The sequence below is a fragment of the Saccostrea echinata genome, unplaced genomic scaffold, assembly GCF_033153115.1.
Source record: "Saccostrea echinata isolate AGI-Se365-2 ecotype Australia unplaced genomic scaffold, CSIRO_AGI_Sech_v1 ptg000054l, whole genome shotgun sequence".
Taxonomy (NCBI): Eukaryota; Metazoa; Mollusca; class Bivalvia; order Ostreida; family Ostreidae; genus Saccostrea; species Saccostrea echinata.
Window position 1 is genome coordinate 45,813,946 of NW_026889803.1, and position 14,551 is coordinate 45,828,496.

Below are 14,551 nucleotides of genomic sequence, written 5' to 3' on the forward strand. Positions count from 1 at the left end.
AAAAGGTCTGCTAATAACGGGGCGCAATTGGTATCCATGGGAATTCCAATAGATTGTTGGAAGACCTGGTCTCCAGAAACCACATAGATATTGTCAATCAGAAATTCAAGCATCTTTTTAATGTCAAATTCAGAGTACTTGTGTGTACAATCAGAATGTTTTTCAACAAAATAATTTTGCAAATGACCAATGACAAGGTAAATAAATTTACGAGTTCCATTTTCATTGAAAAAGCAGCTGTCAATTATATCAAAAAGCCTGGATTTATCGTGGGGAATGGTTCTGTATAAAGTTGAAAAGTCGTAAGTTTTTAAGCTGTTAATTTTGGTAAAATCTTGCGATTTCAAATTTTCCAAAAGTTCCTTGGAATTTTTAAGTATCCAGTATACATAAAACCTTATCTCTATTTGTGCAAACTTTTCTAATATGTCAGTATATACTCACTTTCGCAAATTTGAGTGGCATGTCAATGTCGACCATTGAATCATGTAAGCAAAAAACAAGTATATTTTTCAACAAGAAAAACATATCATGTTTCACTAACTAAAGAAAAAAAATATTATCATAGTCTTGCAAAACAATTGCTTTCATATCTAAAGTAATCTTGAATCTGATGCAAAGTTTAGTATGTAAGAAAGTAACATATTTTTTTATAATGATATGATAGCGATTACATGACAAACCAGAACCGTTTTAACATAAACAGCATCTGTTCCTTCCCCAAGCGCTTGGTACTTTAAAATGAAAGCTTTGTGTCCTTCGGATGAAACCATAAAAACTGAGGTACCGTGTCAGGCATTAGCACGATAAAGATCCCTCACTGCTCAATGGCCCTGAATGCTGAATAAAGGTCTAAATTTGAAGCCTTTCACCAGCATACGGTGACGTCTCATATAAGTGAAATAATCTTGCAAAGGACTTAAAACTACAACTGTCAAACTCCCAAAGCGGAAAGTAAAAGTATGGAGGACTTTTGTCCCCTTTCTTCTAAACACACATACCGTTATTACATGTTATCGTCTCATTCACAAACACATCCATTAATTCCAGAGTCTTTTCTCTTCTAAAAACAGTTTACCCAAATTCTCAAGGATAAGGCTAGTATGAACAAAAATGAACTCAGCTGATAAGAATTTTATTATTAGAATAAAAAAAAGGAAATAAATAAAAGATAATAAATGCGGGGATGATTAATAATAGTTTTATGATAATGTCATTAAACAGGGTAAATTAATGAGGAATGTATAAATAAGCAATGAATTATTGCATTTATTAGTTAAATTCTTAGAATTCAAAAAAGGGAAACAAATAGCACAAATTAATATGAGTATTTAGTAATATTATACATATATTAAATTAAAAAAAGAAAAAAAAATAAACAAGTCACCAAGATAACAGAATCATAGGATAATTTTGGACTAGATGATATCCTGCATCTCAGGGAATCGTATCTAAAATAGAAAGTAATAAGAAAAAATGTACTTATACAATATCTCTACAGACCGGTATATATCAGAATAAAGCTTATGTGAGTTCGTCAATACAATTAAGCACAGGGCTTAAGCTCACATACTCCTGACACAAAAAATCGTCAGTGAATTCTTCAATACATCTATCTATAAATATATCTAGAATTACAAACCTGCTAATTAATCCTCTGATTTTTTTCTGATACTCAAGCTCAATCAGGGCACCTGCTATCCATCGTTTTTTGTCCTTAAACTGATACTCGTATCCCTGTTTACAGTCACAAGCATATGCCGTGCGAGAGAAACGGAACCCTCGTTTCCGGCGGCACTATAAAAAGTAATAGATTGCGGTTTTAGAAATTTCAATTATGTAATATATATATATATATATATATATATATATATATATATATATATATATATATATATATATATATATATATATATATATATATATATATATTGGTGAATGACAGTGAGAATGAACGATTGTTTTTCTGACTAATTACTGAAATAACAAATGTTCATAATCTTCGCAAGATACTTTACTTATGAACACAGAGGAAAATCCCATTAATAGCGCTTTTCCTATAGAGGGATTATGATATGTAAAAGGTATTAGGACAAAAACTATTGACCGGTCCACATAAATCGCTTTTTTTCCCAAATAATTGCCCCGCCCCGCCATGATGTCTCCCTTGTAGAGGGTTTTCACACACGGGAAAAACTCGAGGAGCATTAGGAAGAGACTAAAACTTTAATCAAAGAAAATCAATTGAACTTTTAGCCACTGTAAATGTATGTCACTCGTTCTGTTTTTAAATATGAAACATGTGAAGTGTTATGAACTATTACCATATTTTAAAATTCTTCTAAAATATTAAATGAATTGATAATTAAGAGGATATTAGATACTTAGTTGAAATGCTTTAATCACTTACAGTTGTAGACTGTGTGTGACACCTAGCTGTGTTTTTGAATGCATTGTTGACATAAAAAGGCTGCGGACATGGATTTATCTCCAACAAGTCTAGCGGAACATCAACAGTCACCACTCCCCTATAAGACAGTCATCAAATTATGCCTAACTATCAATCAAAACAAAATTACACATATCACTGCTCAATCAGTTGAACACTTAGTATAAGAAAATATTTCAAAGAGAAAGTGCTTTAGCAGTAATCATTTGTTGTGTATATATTCCAGCCTGCGTTTACGCTAATATTTTTTTTTTCTATGTACAGATGTATTTACAATTTCTACTTACGAAAACTGCACTTTTCCTGACAGTTTTATACGGCGAAAAAATGGTACAACATACGTCATAACCCAAGAGTCTATTTTACCGTCACATTTAAACTTGGGCGGCATCCAAAGACCCTGATCCACTGTAGGAGCTTTGTAGGTCAGGGGAAAATGTTCGTGCCGCACAGAACTGGAGCCGTTAATATCTGAACGCACCATAGAGCGGATATTGAAAGTTTGTAGATGATCTGTGTTGGTATTCCACCGGAACTTCATTTCTCTGTACCATAGCTCTGATGTATAACGAGTATTTAGTCCAGCGGTATCAATAGCATAAAATTCATTCTTGTGTCTGTATGCATACGGACCAAAGAATTCACGAAATGATTCATTGGGACTTCGGAAACTATAGGGTTCGTAAAATATACCACTCGATAATATTTTGTAATCGGCCATTACATTAGCCAAAACTTCTCCGAACAAGTGTTCAGCATGAAGACGAGATCCTCCTCGAATATGCCCGAAAGAATCCATATCCTCCATGGTCTGAAGATAAGCAGACAGGAAATGGCTCAGTCGGAGGGCCGTGTTGGCCTGGTATTTAAATTGTGTATCTACTCCATAGCCTACGTCACCGGGTAAAATCAAAGTAGAAGGGGGTAGGCTTTGACAGTTTGACCCTGTCACCATGGATTTCTGACGGTATATTTTTATAACCCTCTCATAAGCTAATGGATCAAATAGAGGTCTGTCTTTATGCGACCTCTTATTACGTTTTCTGCTGCTTCTTGTTTTGAGTTGTGTTGATTTTGGAATAGTTATGGATTTCAATGATCTTGATTTAATGGCACCAGTATTGTATTCCTCGTTGAAAAATTCAATAGAAACACTATCTATTGCATCAATAGCCGGTAAAACGTTTAGATCTGTCAAGAATGCAAAAGATAAAAATGTATTTTCTTGACAATAAGACCTGCTTCTGTTTTTTTTTTATAAAGATAAACAAATGTTTATGATTCGAGGCTTAAATGTGTAAATGAAAAATGTGAAGATAACAGTGATCAAGCTCAGAATACTATAGCATCTTAGATTACAATTTTCAAATTCTATAAATGAATTTTGTGTGGAAAAATAGTGTTACATAACCCAAGATGCTCTTAAATTTTACATTAACTATTCGATTTTTTTTTATCATTATTTATTGGTTATTTTACATTTTGCAGATACAAATATTAAAGCGAAGTCCATTTTGAAATTCGTTTAAAATTCAGATTTCCAAATACATAACATTTGTAATTCTTCTGGACAAAATTGTGTGTGACCAGGGGTTGTTATAGTAGTTTGTTTCTATAAAAGTCATATCTCAGCCATTTGTATTCATTGATTTGATCCATTATTATATTCCTACAGATTTTTTTCTTTTTACACAGATGCCTTTAAAGGTGCTTGGACACAGATTTGAAGGTAATATTTTCTCAAATTTTCTATATAATTTCATGACTTATATGTGGCTATAGCATTTCATACTAAAATAAAATAAAAATCTTATTTCATCTCGAAGTTATTGAAACTTCAAATTTCTGGACGCGTTTGATTGACATACATCCTTGCACTTTCACAAATTTTAATTTTATTCTTAATACTTAAGAAAAGTGGCAATTTTGTTGTGTATTAATGAAAAATATTAAAACTATAATCCAGAAAATTCAGAGTAAAATGTTCGAAAGCAAAACCCACTCACAGTATTGTCAGTCCGTGCTCAGTGGTGTGTGCAGATTTTAACAATTGAACACACCCAGTGAATCGTAAACATGAACAATGACAGAGCTCGTGCCCTGTTTACAAAAACAGTTTACGTTTCACGGGTGTATTCAATTTGTTAAACTCTGTACACAACACTGAGCACGAGCTGACGATATTAGTGAGAGGGATTGCTTTCGCACATTTCTACTCTGAATTTTCTTAATTATAGATGTAATATTTTTCATTAATACACAACAAAATCGCTTCTTTTCTTAAATATTTAGGATAAAGATAAAATTTGTGAAAGTGCAATGATGTGTTAATCAAACGCGTCTAGGAATTCGTAGTTCCAATAATTTCTAGATAAAATAAGTTTTTAATTATATTTTCGTGTGAAATGCTATTGCAATATATAAGTCGTGATATTATACAGAAAATTTGAGAAGATATTAACTTCAAATCTGTGTCTAAGCACCTTTAATGTACAAGACCATAACATTGTGTGGGATGTAATCAGTAATTTTCGTGTATGTCAGGTGTAACTTTTTTATTTAGGTATGCAATCTAAATTGTCATCAGTTCCGACATTGCTCTAGTTTATTACGTACTCCTAATGAGAATTCAATGAAATATCTAAAATGATGATAACTTTTGAAATATTTTTCTGAAACCCTATTTTTCTGAAGTAATCTTTTCGCTTAAGTATCGATAAGCATCTTATTGTTACTTAATTTTATTAAATTTATTAAAGATCTTATTTCATTCTCATTACTTTATTTGAACAATCATTAAAAAATCAAATCGATTACTTAACAGGTTTTACTCCAATTTATAAATAATCAGCCTTTTGTCGATATTTTATTATAATTATAATCATATTCAGATGAGTATGAAATTTTCTGTTTATACTATTTCCAAACTCCTGTTATTACTTACGATCAATAGGAGTACAATTGAAGCCTTGTTGGTACTCTGTCCATGTAGACTCTTCTATATCAGAACCCATATAAGGCTTTTCTAATTCGTTTGAATACCTGTAACCTGCTCGACATTTACATCTATAACTCCCTCTTCGAAAACCAAAACCACCACGGTGCTTGCACTGAAATGATAGATACAGCTAAATAATTTTATACAGAAGCCTTGTGCATAATGTACCCATGATTGATTACAAAAATAAAATGTACATCAGATAATATCATTTTAATTTGGCTTCTTCATTTATAAGCCGTTTTCATTTATGTTATTCTGAACCATCAAAATAAATCAAAAAGCTTTTTTTTTAATATCTGGAGTTCTATAAATCAGGTTTATTACTCACTTAATTTTTTTTTCTAAACAGACAGGTGTTTTTAAAAACCTGTTATAAAATCATTTATCAAGGATACATAGATAATAATATATCTCAGGATCTATGAATTCCGATTCGAAATTTTGTCAATGTGAAGAATTTTGATTATGTACCTCGTTTTCTGACCCTAATTCACCTTAAATATGCAATAAGGGGGTTATGTTATGTTCGATCATATGTGAATATGAACATTGTGAATTTAATTTTTTTCACTCTCTTTTATTTATTTATTTATTTTTTTCAAAATAAAAAGCATTAATACAATGCCTCAAGTCAAACTGATTTCTGCAAAAAATGAATTGGTTAGACGAACTTTTTTCCCCTTTAAAGGTATTTCAAAGTGAATGGTATTGTGTTCCTCAAATTTCTGGACTTTAAAGTTTCCAAATTGGCTGCCATTACCATGGAAAGAAAAAAGGGTTAATTCTGAAATATTTAAGGATTGTCCGTGTACATTATTGGTTTTAATTGTTTCAGGAAGTTATAAGGAAGCAGAAAAGTTAAAAGAATAGACAATTCGCCAAATTAAAACAAATACTGCGAAATCACTAAAATCAAGGGTGTTGAATTTTCGTCGTTTTCGAGGTATAGAGAAACCCACAAATCCATGTCCACCACGAAATGAAAAATGCCATAAACATGTACATAACTAGTCAACAATTCTTCATCGCCGAAATCAAATCCCCACGAAAAAATTTAGTCCCCCCTACCACCACGGAAATATGTGATTTTACAGTAGCCATGTTCTCCATTACACATCAAGAACATTATATTTTAAGAAAACAATAAATACTTAAATACAATATTCGTCTTGAAATCCTTATAGATATACGACACTGAAAGGAGTTTGGATTTTATCTTTTTGCTTGAAACATGCAGTGTAGGAACATTTACTCATCTTTACATTTAGGTCCGTATTGGTGTACATGTTAGAGTCAGCATATACATTTGAGTTTTTTTTTTTTTTAAAAATGACATTTATATCTAACTATATAACCTTAAAAGGAGGGTTATCTGCACCAAAAATCATCTATTTCAACTTATATTTAGTTATTTAAAAGGGGAGAGAGAAAAATTAATTAAAGAAAAAAATAAAGTGATTTAAGGTTTTCAATGTATTACGACCATATTTTGTACCTAATAAATGAATGGTCGGACATTTTTAATCATTGTAGCATTTTGAAGATGTTATCAAATAAAAATACTCCACCAAAGGAATTTTAAAAAAATTGATTATTGTCCAATTAATTGCACCTAGATTTTTACCTTGAAGCCTATGGGCAGTGCCTGTTTTACTAAGATATTGTAAAAAGTAATTTGAACTTCATACAAATCACTTGGTGAAAATACGCATAAACTCTCTCTTTATTGAAATATGAAATAAAATGAATCATTTACCACAGATATTTTGACAAATTTAAAATTTTCTTGTTTTCATCGAGGGTAGATAACTCTTCAAAAACGTTTAAGGTGCAAAATGGCCGGCTTCTTATATGTTATCAGTCATGTGAATTTAGTTTATTTCACTTTCATCATTACCTAGCAATATATATTTAACTAGTTTAAATGTATCAAAATTGTTCAATATCCCTTCATTATACATTGAATACCTTAATTCTGAATAACAGCTGAAGAGTGAAATATCTTTTAGTTTACCAAAAGAGTTTCTAATTGTTATGCGCGAAATGATTTCTTTTACATATACAAAATGCCAAGATAATGCATTGCAAGATAAATTGAGACATTTAGTCTCTAAATATTTTTTTTCTTATGGCACGTCCTTTGGTCTGTTTTAATTTCATTTTCTGCAACGTGCAATGATGAAGTACTGCAAAGACGAGCAAGGGTGTGGTGACAATAAAATTCACTAGAAACTATATTATTTACACCAACGCTGTAATGGTGGACTTTAGAGACGAGTGGGCAACTCCTGTATTGTAAACTTTGTTTATCAGTTCCCAATATAACATTATTATGGTCATCTATTTGTTAAAGGTCCTTATTCTGACATTTTAAAAAAAAAATGAATTTTGCTGCGAAAGAGCTGTCATATAACACAATAATAAAAGGATGTCAACTATTTACAGTAAAAGCAATTGTGTGTATTAATCGTTAATTGTTGTTTTTATTTTTTTTTTTCTATCTACGAATATGTTTAGTTTGTCATAGCTAGCACCTTGTTGTAATAATTCAGTGTACTACACTATATTTACCAGAAAAAAGATATTAATAGAAACCTTACAACCAAATTTATGATAACGTACTGACTTCAACTTTTCTATTTTCAACTTCCCCTGTTTATGTAGTAATATACCATTATCACTTGCATATGGAGTTTATAACTCCAAGTTGATTCGATGCACAAGAGCACGTTGAAGTAACAATTCCTAAAACGAAGCAGAATATTGACAAATAAATTGACAAGGATATCAATAATCTCATTTAAAGTTAACATTTCGCAGATTCTATGGTCGATACAATAACTTTGTTAGCAAATACAATCCATTGTGAATTCGAATGTTGACTATGCTTTTCATACAACTAGTTAAACCATTATTTATGCAATAAATTGTCTAGGGATTTTTTTGTTTGCCCGATTGTGACAAGGAACACACGGCTGGTGCGACCGATCGACAGGGGATGCTTACTTTTCCATGGCACCTGATCCCACCTCTGATAATTTTCTTGGTCCGTGTTAACTTGTTCCCAATTGTTGTTCCAGAGGACTGTTGTGCTTGATTACTGTTCGTTATCTTCATATTTCTTTTAGCTACTGTCTTATTCACTCATTGGTGCCGTTTGGTTTTATCCTTACTCAAATAATACTATATCTTACATGTTGTGCAATACTGATATAATATATATTGTGAGGAAAGTGAATCTTAGGGTAGAATGATTAGAGACAATTGTAGTTATCATCAATTGATCATTGTTATATTAAATTAAATACGTCCTTTAATATATCATTTCCAGATTACTAATAGATTTCTGTGAAGAGATGTATCAGTACCCCTGAGTGCGCCTTGCATTTGTGAATTCCTGCCAGATAACTTGGTCCTGGATTGCCGACACTTATTCCACAAGGATTAAAATCTATTTTCTCAAAATCTGTGTCCATCACCACAGCACCAATGAATCTGCAAGAAATTTAAAAAAAAAATATGAAGCACACCACTCACCTGAATTAACTTTCTCTAACATCACAACAAGAAAGGATCTATGAACATACTTAGGACGCCAAATACGTGGATAAGTATATAACAACATTATCAACCTATTTTATTGAGGTACATAAATAACATATGTGCATTGCTAGGGCATTATCTTGTTTTAATGGTCTGAAAACGTTTAGATATATGATTATGTTAATTATCAACACGTAGTCACCTCTGTGATCCCTTATCAATTAGGCCTAAACAAGCCAGGGAATCGTGCTTTTACTAAATAAACTTGTCGCATTCTGTATTTCTCATTTCTTTAAAGTGACATGGTCCGCAATTTCATCAGCGAAATGTTGGAATAAAATTATTTTTCAGTTTTATCAAGAAAATGGTTACTTTCGACACGTATGTCGAACACATGCTTTACTCAATATGTTAATGGAAAACAAAGATGTCATGAATATTTATAATTAAAAGACATCGATTATCCATGTTGACACAATTTCGCCGAATAGGCGAAGCTTATAAGGCGACGACGCTTTCGTGTTGTGCAAAATGTATTAACCGTATTCATTACTGAATCAATTGCAATGACCAGTGGTATCCTTATGCCCATCCATTATTTCCTTTTATTCTCAGTTACAGACTATGATATTGCCAATCTGTATTTTAATTAAATCAATTCTCCTTTTTCCATGAGATTTGAGTAAAATATTTTAATTCTCACAATCGATACACTTTTATACCAAATAATAGTGATGATAAGGACCATCCCACTTTAAGTTCTTATCAAACATGAATTTAAAATGAACAACAGACGGCAAACCTTACCAGAAAATCTCAGTTGAGCTTCCAGATCTTTGAGTGAGCAATATTTACACATACATTATATAATATTTTGTAAGGTGTCATTGTTTTGTTCATTTTAAATATCAGGAAATTTTGGTACCTTGGTCGTCTGAGGTGAGTCCAATTGCTGTATCGAGGCATAAAGTCTGCTATTGGAGACACTGCAGATACCACCCATTTGTTAGATCGTCCACAATCAAAATACGGTCTGGTAAAACGAACGGGTTGCTTTTCTATCGGATCATTAGTTCCAGGGTTATTTGGCCCAAAGAAGTTAAATCCTTCAAATGTGTTTTGTGTAAAGACACCAGTACTATTGGAAAACTTCAGATTTACACTCCAAGTAAATTTGTATGTTGAATCATAAATGGGTTGTGTGTCAGGTAGCCAGAAATCATACCAGGGGTTCATTCGGAATCCCTTTTTCGTATAATTCTTATTAAAACCACTGCCAGCATCTAATACGAAAAGTGTGTCCAGAGTTGGTTCTCTCAGGTGATTGTCCATGTCGAAAGTATCATCCCATCGCCATGCTCGAGGTGCAAACAATGGAAGGGTACGATTTATATCGTAGTTGGTCAGCCAATTGGGATAATAACAATCGATATCGAAATACAGAGCACTTCCATTGATTACAGTTGGATTTGCATTGAGGTCGGCAGCAACTGACAGGTGTATGTAATGCAAATCTGGCAACGTTCTAAAAGTTTCAGAGGTGTTCATTCTTTGGAAAATGTAACTAAAAAAATAAGCTCTGTTTAGGGCCATATTATGCAGATGTATGAGGTTTGTCCGGTTTTTGTAGAACACTTTGGTGCGTAAATCGTTATATTTTGGAATTTGAGTTACAACATTTTCAGGCATGATTAATTCATTGATGCTCTTTGATCTGCAGTTTTCTCCTGTCATACTTCGAAACTGCAAATCCAGCTCATCAAATTTGTCCCATTTCATCCAACCTAATTCCTTAGCAATAACCACCGAAGCTATCAGGACAGAAACTGTGAGAACCTGGGCGAACATGGCTCATTTTCTGAAATTAAAAATTTCTATACATTTCAATTAAATCTGAAAGTGTCTATGTATCTACTTATCATCTATCAATTTGATAAAAGAGAAACATATTTATCATAAAATAGTACCAGTTTATAATCTTTTGGTTGATATTCATTGAACTGATATGTAGAAATGTGCAGAAATTTAACAATAACTACCTTATTCTGGAAACAACGAATTAAGCGTTTAATCCTTAAATCCTTCCTTCAAATTAACGAAATTTTCAGGTCTCTCTTACATTGGAAAATTACAATGGATGCTAGATGGTGCATGGAAACTCATAATACCAATTTTAATGAGATGGGAAACCTTCATTCCTTAAAATCATGACAAATAAATCACATGTAATTAAAATTTATAAAATTATTTGTCCTAAATTAATTACAGATAGAGTAATAAATTCGCATTTACATATGTGCATTAGGGTGAATTCGTTTTACCTCAGTGGCACATTGTCTCATATAATATGCGTCGAGACATTTTTATTGCTTCTACTGAACAACAAAAAATAAGGTTCCATTAATGAGCATTTTTTTGTAACTCAACAATGTATTTCGGTAATTAATAAACATTTAAGAACTCTTTTAAAATTATTTTTAAACATATACTTTCTTCACTTTAATTCTTGTGCTTTTTAGTAAAGACATTTGATAATTCCAAAATTCTAAAAAAAAAAAAAAAAAAAAAAAAAAAAAAAAAAAAAAAAAACTCTTTAAATTTTTTTCTATGGAGTTCATGATAAAAAGCTCTGTAGCTAATGCTTACAGCGTAGAATTTAATACAAAATTGGTCAACTAGTCATTGTCTTTCTCAGAAATTGTTGAGTTAACTATTACCAAACAGATTCTTAGTTTATGTCAAAGTTTTAGAAAAATAGCAAGCATCTTTTGTTCCAAAATCAAGATAAATTTAAGATATTTATTTTTACATGGACCATAGACCATTTCAAAAATAGAGGTTTCTATAAATTACAAGTACCTTTCGGTTTTTTTTTTTCAATATATATTCCAGCTGTTTATCATAACATTAATAAAAATGTATGCAAGATTGAAATAAAAGAAACGCGTGTAGTACATTTATGTCTAATATTTTCTTTGTACGGAAATATGTTTTAGTATGTAAAAACATCCCTGATAACAAGTAACAAGGTATGATGTAACAAACAAATGAGCTAGACGGGGAGAAATTGACATGGATTCGATAAGTGCCAATTGCAGCTCCGAAACAGTATATATTGTATGTAAATTACCAAAATATTTGTCATCTAAGGTAATAACTTCCAAACTAACTACCGTAACGTCTTAAAATTGTGGAATTTAGATTTAAAAAAATGTCATACAAGCAATATTACAAATTTTTGGATTTTTAAAGTTGTAGTTTTGTTTGAAAGATATTTTAAAAAGTTAACAGATAATAAAAGGTAGCCCTTCTAGACCCCTTAGAATATTGTATATAAACGTATTGTATTTAGAGTCACCATCTTATACAGAAAGTAATTATAAAATTCAAAAATAAGAAAAATGCATTCAAGAATATAACTTCACATTATATCATTTTGTTATGATTTAATGTTTTCAACAAGCTATCTTTTAGAAAAGGGATCGAACCTGAATCTGGAGTGAACTTACAAATATCCGACTGTACTTTTGTAGATACCTTTCTTAAGAGTATAATGCTTAAATTCGTTTAATCGTCTGTTCTTTATAAATACAAGTCAATTGTTTTTGGAGGAAAATTTGGAATAGAAATTGCGTTTCTAAAATCCACTAACTGAAAATATTGTATGAAAGAAGTCGCAATATGGTCAATGGAATAGTATGCTTTGATAAAACTACAAGACTGCAAAGTGCAAATGTTTTACAACAAAAACAGCGACAATTTGCCTGAAGGCTCTTGTTTTATAACAAAAACACGTTTTATATCTATATGAAACACACACAATATTTAGCTAAAACTTACACGAAAAAATAGGTCACGACTGTCCTTCTGTTTAAATTTCCACGTGTTAATTCTGTTGTACAAAATTTGATGCATTGGCTACGATAAACTTCTATCTAGTACCTCCAAGAAAATTCCATTCCATGTCACGTTTGTGTAATTCACATTTCCAGTTTGATTCCATGTTCCATGCATCCTTATCAATGAACGCCATCTTTGTCACGAACGACAACTCATTCTTGTTTTTGCAAATGTAGACCATCGGCCATATTGCTTGGGCAAATGAAGCCTTTGAGAGAAGGTTTCAAATAATATCAAGGTTTTTGTTTACAGGTTTTTTTTTTTTTTTTTTTTTTTTTTTTTTTTTAATTCACTTAATTTGAAAAAATTGAATCGCTCATGAACGAGTCTCATAAAATCTTTATATAATTCAAGTCTCATAATTTGTTTAAATCATATATACTGTTATGTGTATGTTATAGCTAACATATTATTGCAATTACCTTTTTTATGATTTGCTCTTTTCTGTAAGGAAAGAACTTTTTTTTCGATTTATATATGGCAGTATATCATTTTCAAATCATAAGTTTTTTCATTATATTTTTTTTTATAAAAGTTTATTATTTTCTTAAAAAGGTAGCGTTATGCATTCTCTTTCTTTCCGAGATATCAAGATATCAGGGTCCCTATAAAGACCATAATCTCAATTTTTGAGCAGTTATTAATTATGTCAAATGTGAAATTAGGATTCTGATTCAGAATATAAAATTTTCTATCAATCAAATAAAGACATAAACGCGCGTTTATCTCTATTATAATATTTTTTTGGAGTTTTTTCTTGATATACTGGTTTTTTTTAATTATCTTATCAAATTAGTAGTAAGGTCAATTATTCTACATGTAAGATGAGTGAGACAGATAAAAGTGCATTGGTAATGCTTTAGTCTAGCTGTTTGAAATATTTCAAAGATTTTAAGATTTTAATCATACTTGATCGTTATTTACCAGAGGGATGGATTAATCGTTGCAAGTTGTAAAAACGTGTATATTTTATAGATATTTCAATATTTACTCACCTTTAAAGTGATGATATATTCAATTTTTCCCCCAAAATAAAGAAAACACCTTGTACATAATGTATGCGACAAATTAAAGTAATCCTTGATTTAATGAGGTTTGTAAAAAAAAAAAAAAATTAAATGCATGCTTTCTGCACTATTTTAGACAACTGATATATCTTAAGGGAGTTTTTATTCATAGAAGTTTACATAAATAAAATAGACTTTAAAATAAGAGTGCAATATTTAGATTAATAGATATATATATTTTTATGAATGGATTGCACGATTAGTGGAATTATTGTAATTATGAAAGAAATTAGTCAGAAATATGTCATCCTCCAAATTTTATATGCATGTATGTCAACTGTGCAAGATGACTAACACAAGGCACAATCAAAACAAGAGGCACAAGAGCCATAACGCTCACATGTGTCATATTTCGTGGCAAGAAACCAATTATTGCAGCCATAGTTTCGAATATTAGTAAGTTTGCAATACATTTGATCATTTTAAAAATTGATATGAAGCAAAAGTTTTATAACAAATTAAAAGTTTCTCATAAAACTGATAAAATTACAGTCGCATCATTGGACATAAAAGTAAATCTATCTATCTATCTATCATCTCTATCTATCCATCCATAGGACAGGTGCTGTTACAGGACCGACGACGTCCAAA

The 14,551-nt window shown here is 31.0% G+C and overlaps 1 protein-coding gene across 2 annotated transcripts; it reads right to left on the minus strand.

The window, feature by feature from the left end:
* Positions 1-1,209: 1,209 nt before the first annotated feature.
* On the minus strand, positions 1,210-13,036 carry LOC133206343 (uncharacterized). 2 transcript variants are annotated; one of them, XM_061342298.1, is made up of 8 exons: positions 11,033-11,111; positions 9,919-10,851; positions 8,819-8,945; positions 5,394-5,559; positions 2,737-3,640; positions 2,411-2,528; positions 1,643-1,797; positions 1,210-1,451 (listed from the first exon to the last, which is right to left on the minus strand). In XM_061342298.1, the coding sequence occupies exons 2-8, from the start codon at positions 10,839-10,841 to the stop codon at positions 1,352-1,354; spliced, it is 2,493 nt and encodes an 830-aa protein (XP_061198282.1). In that variant the 5' UTR covers positions 10,842-10,851; positions 11,033-11,111; the 3' UTR covers positions 1,210-1,351. The 2 variants fall into 2 exon arrangements, with proteins under 2 accessions (XP_061198282.1, XP_061198281.1); XM_061342297.1 differs by lacking the exon at positions 11,033-11,111 and adding an exon at positions 12,834-13,036 and having other exon boundaries at positions 1,211-1,451.
* Between the last annotated feature and the right edge of the window lie 1,515 nt (positions 13,037-14,551).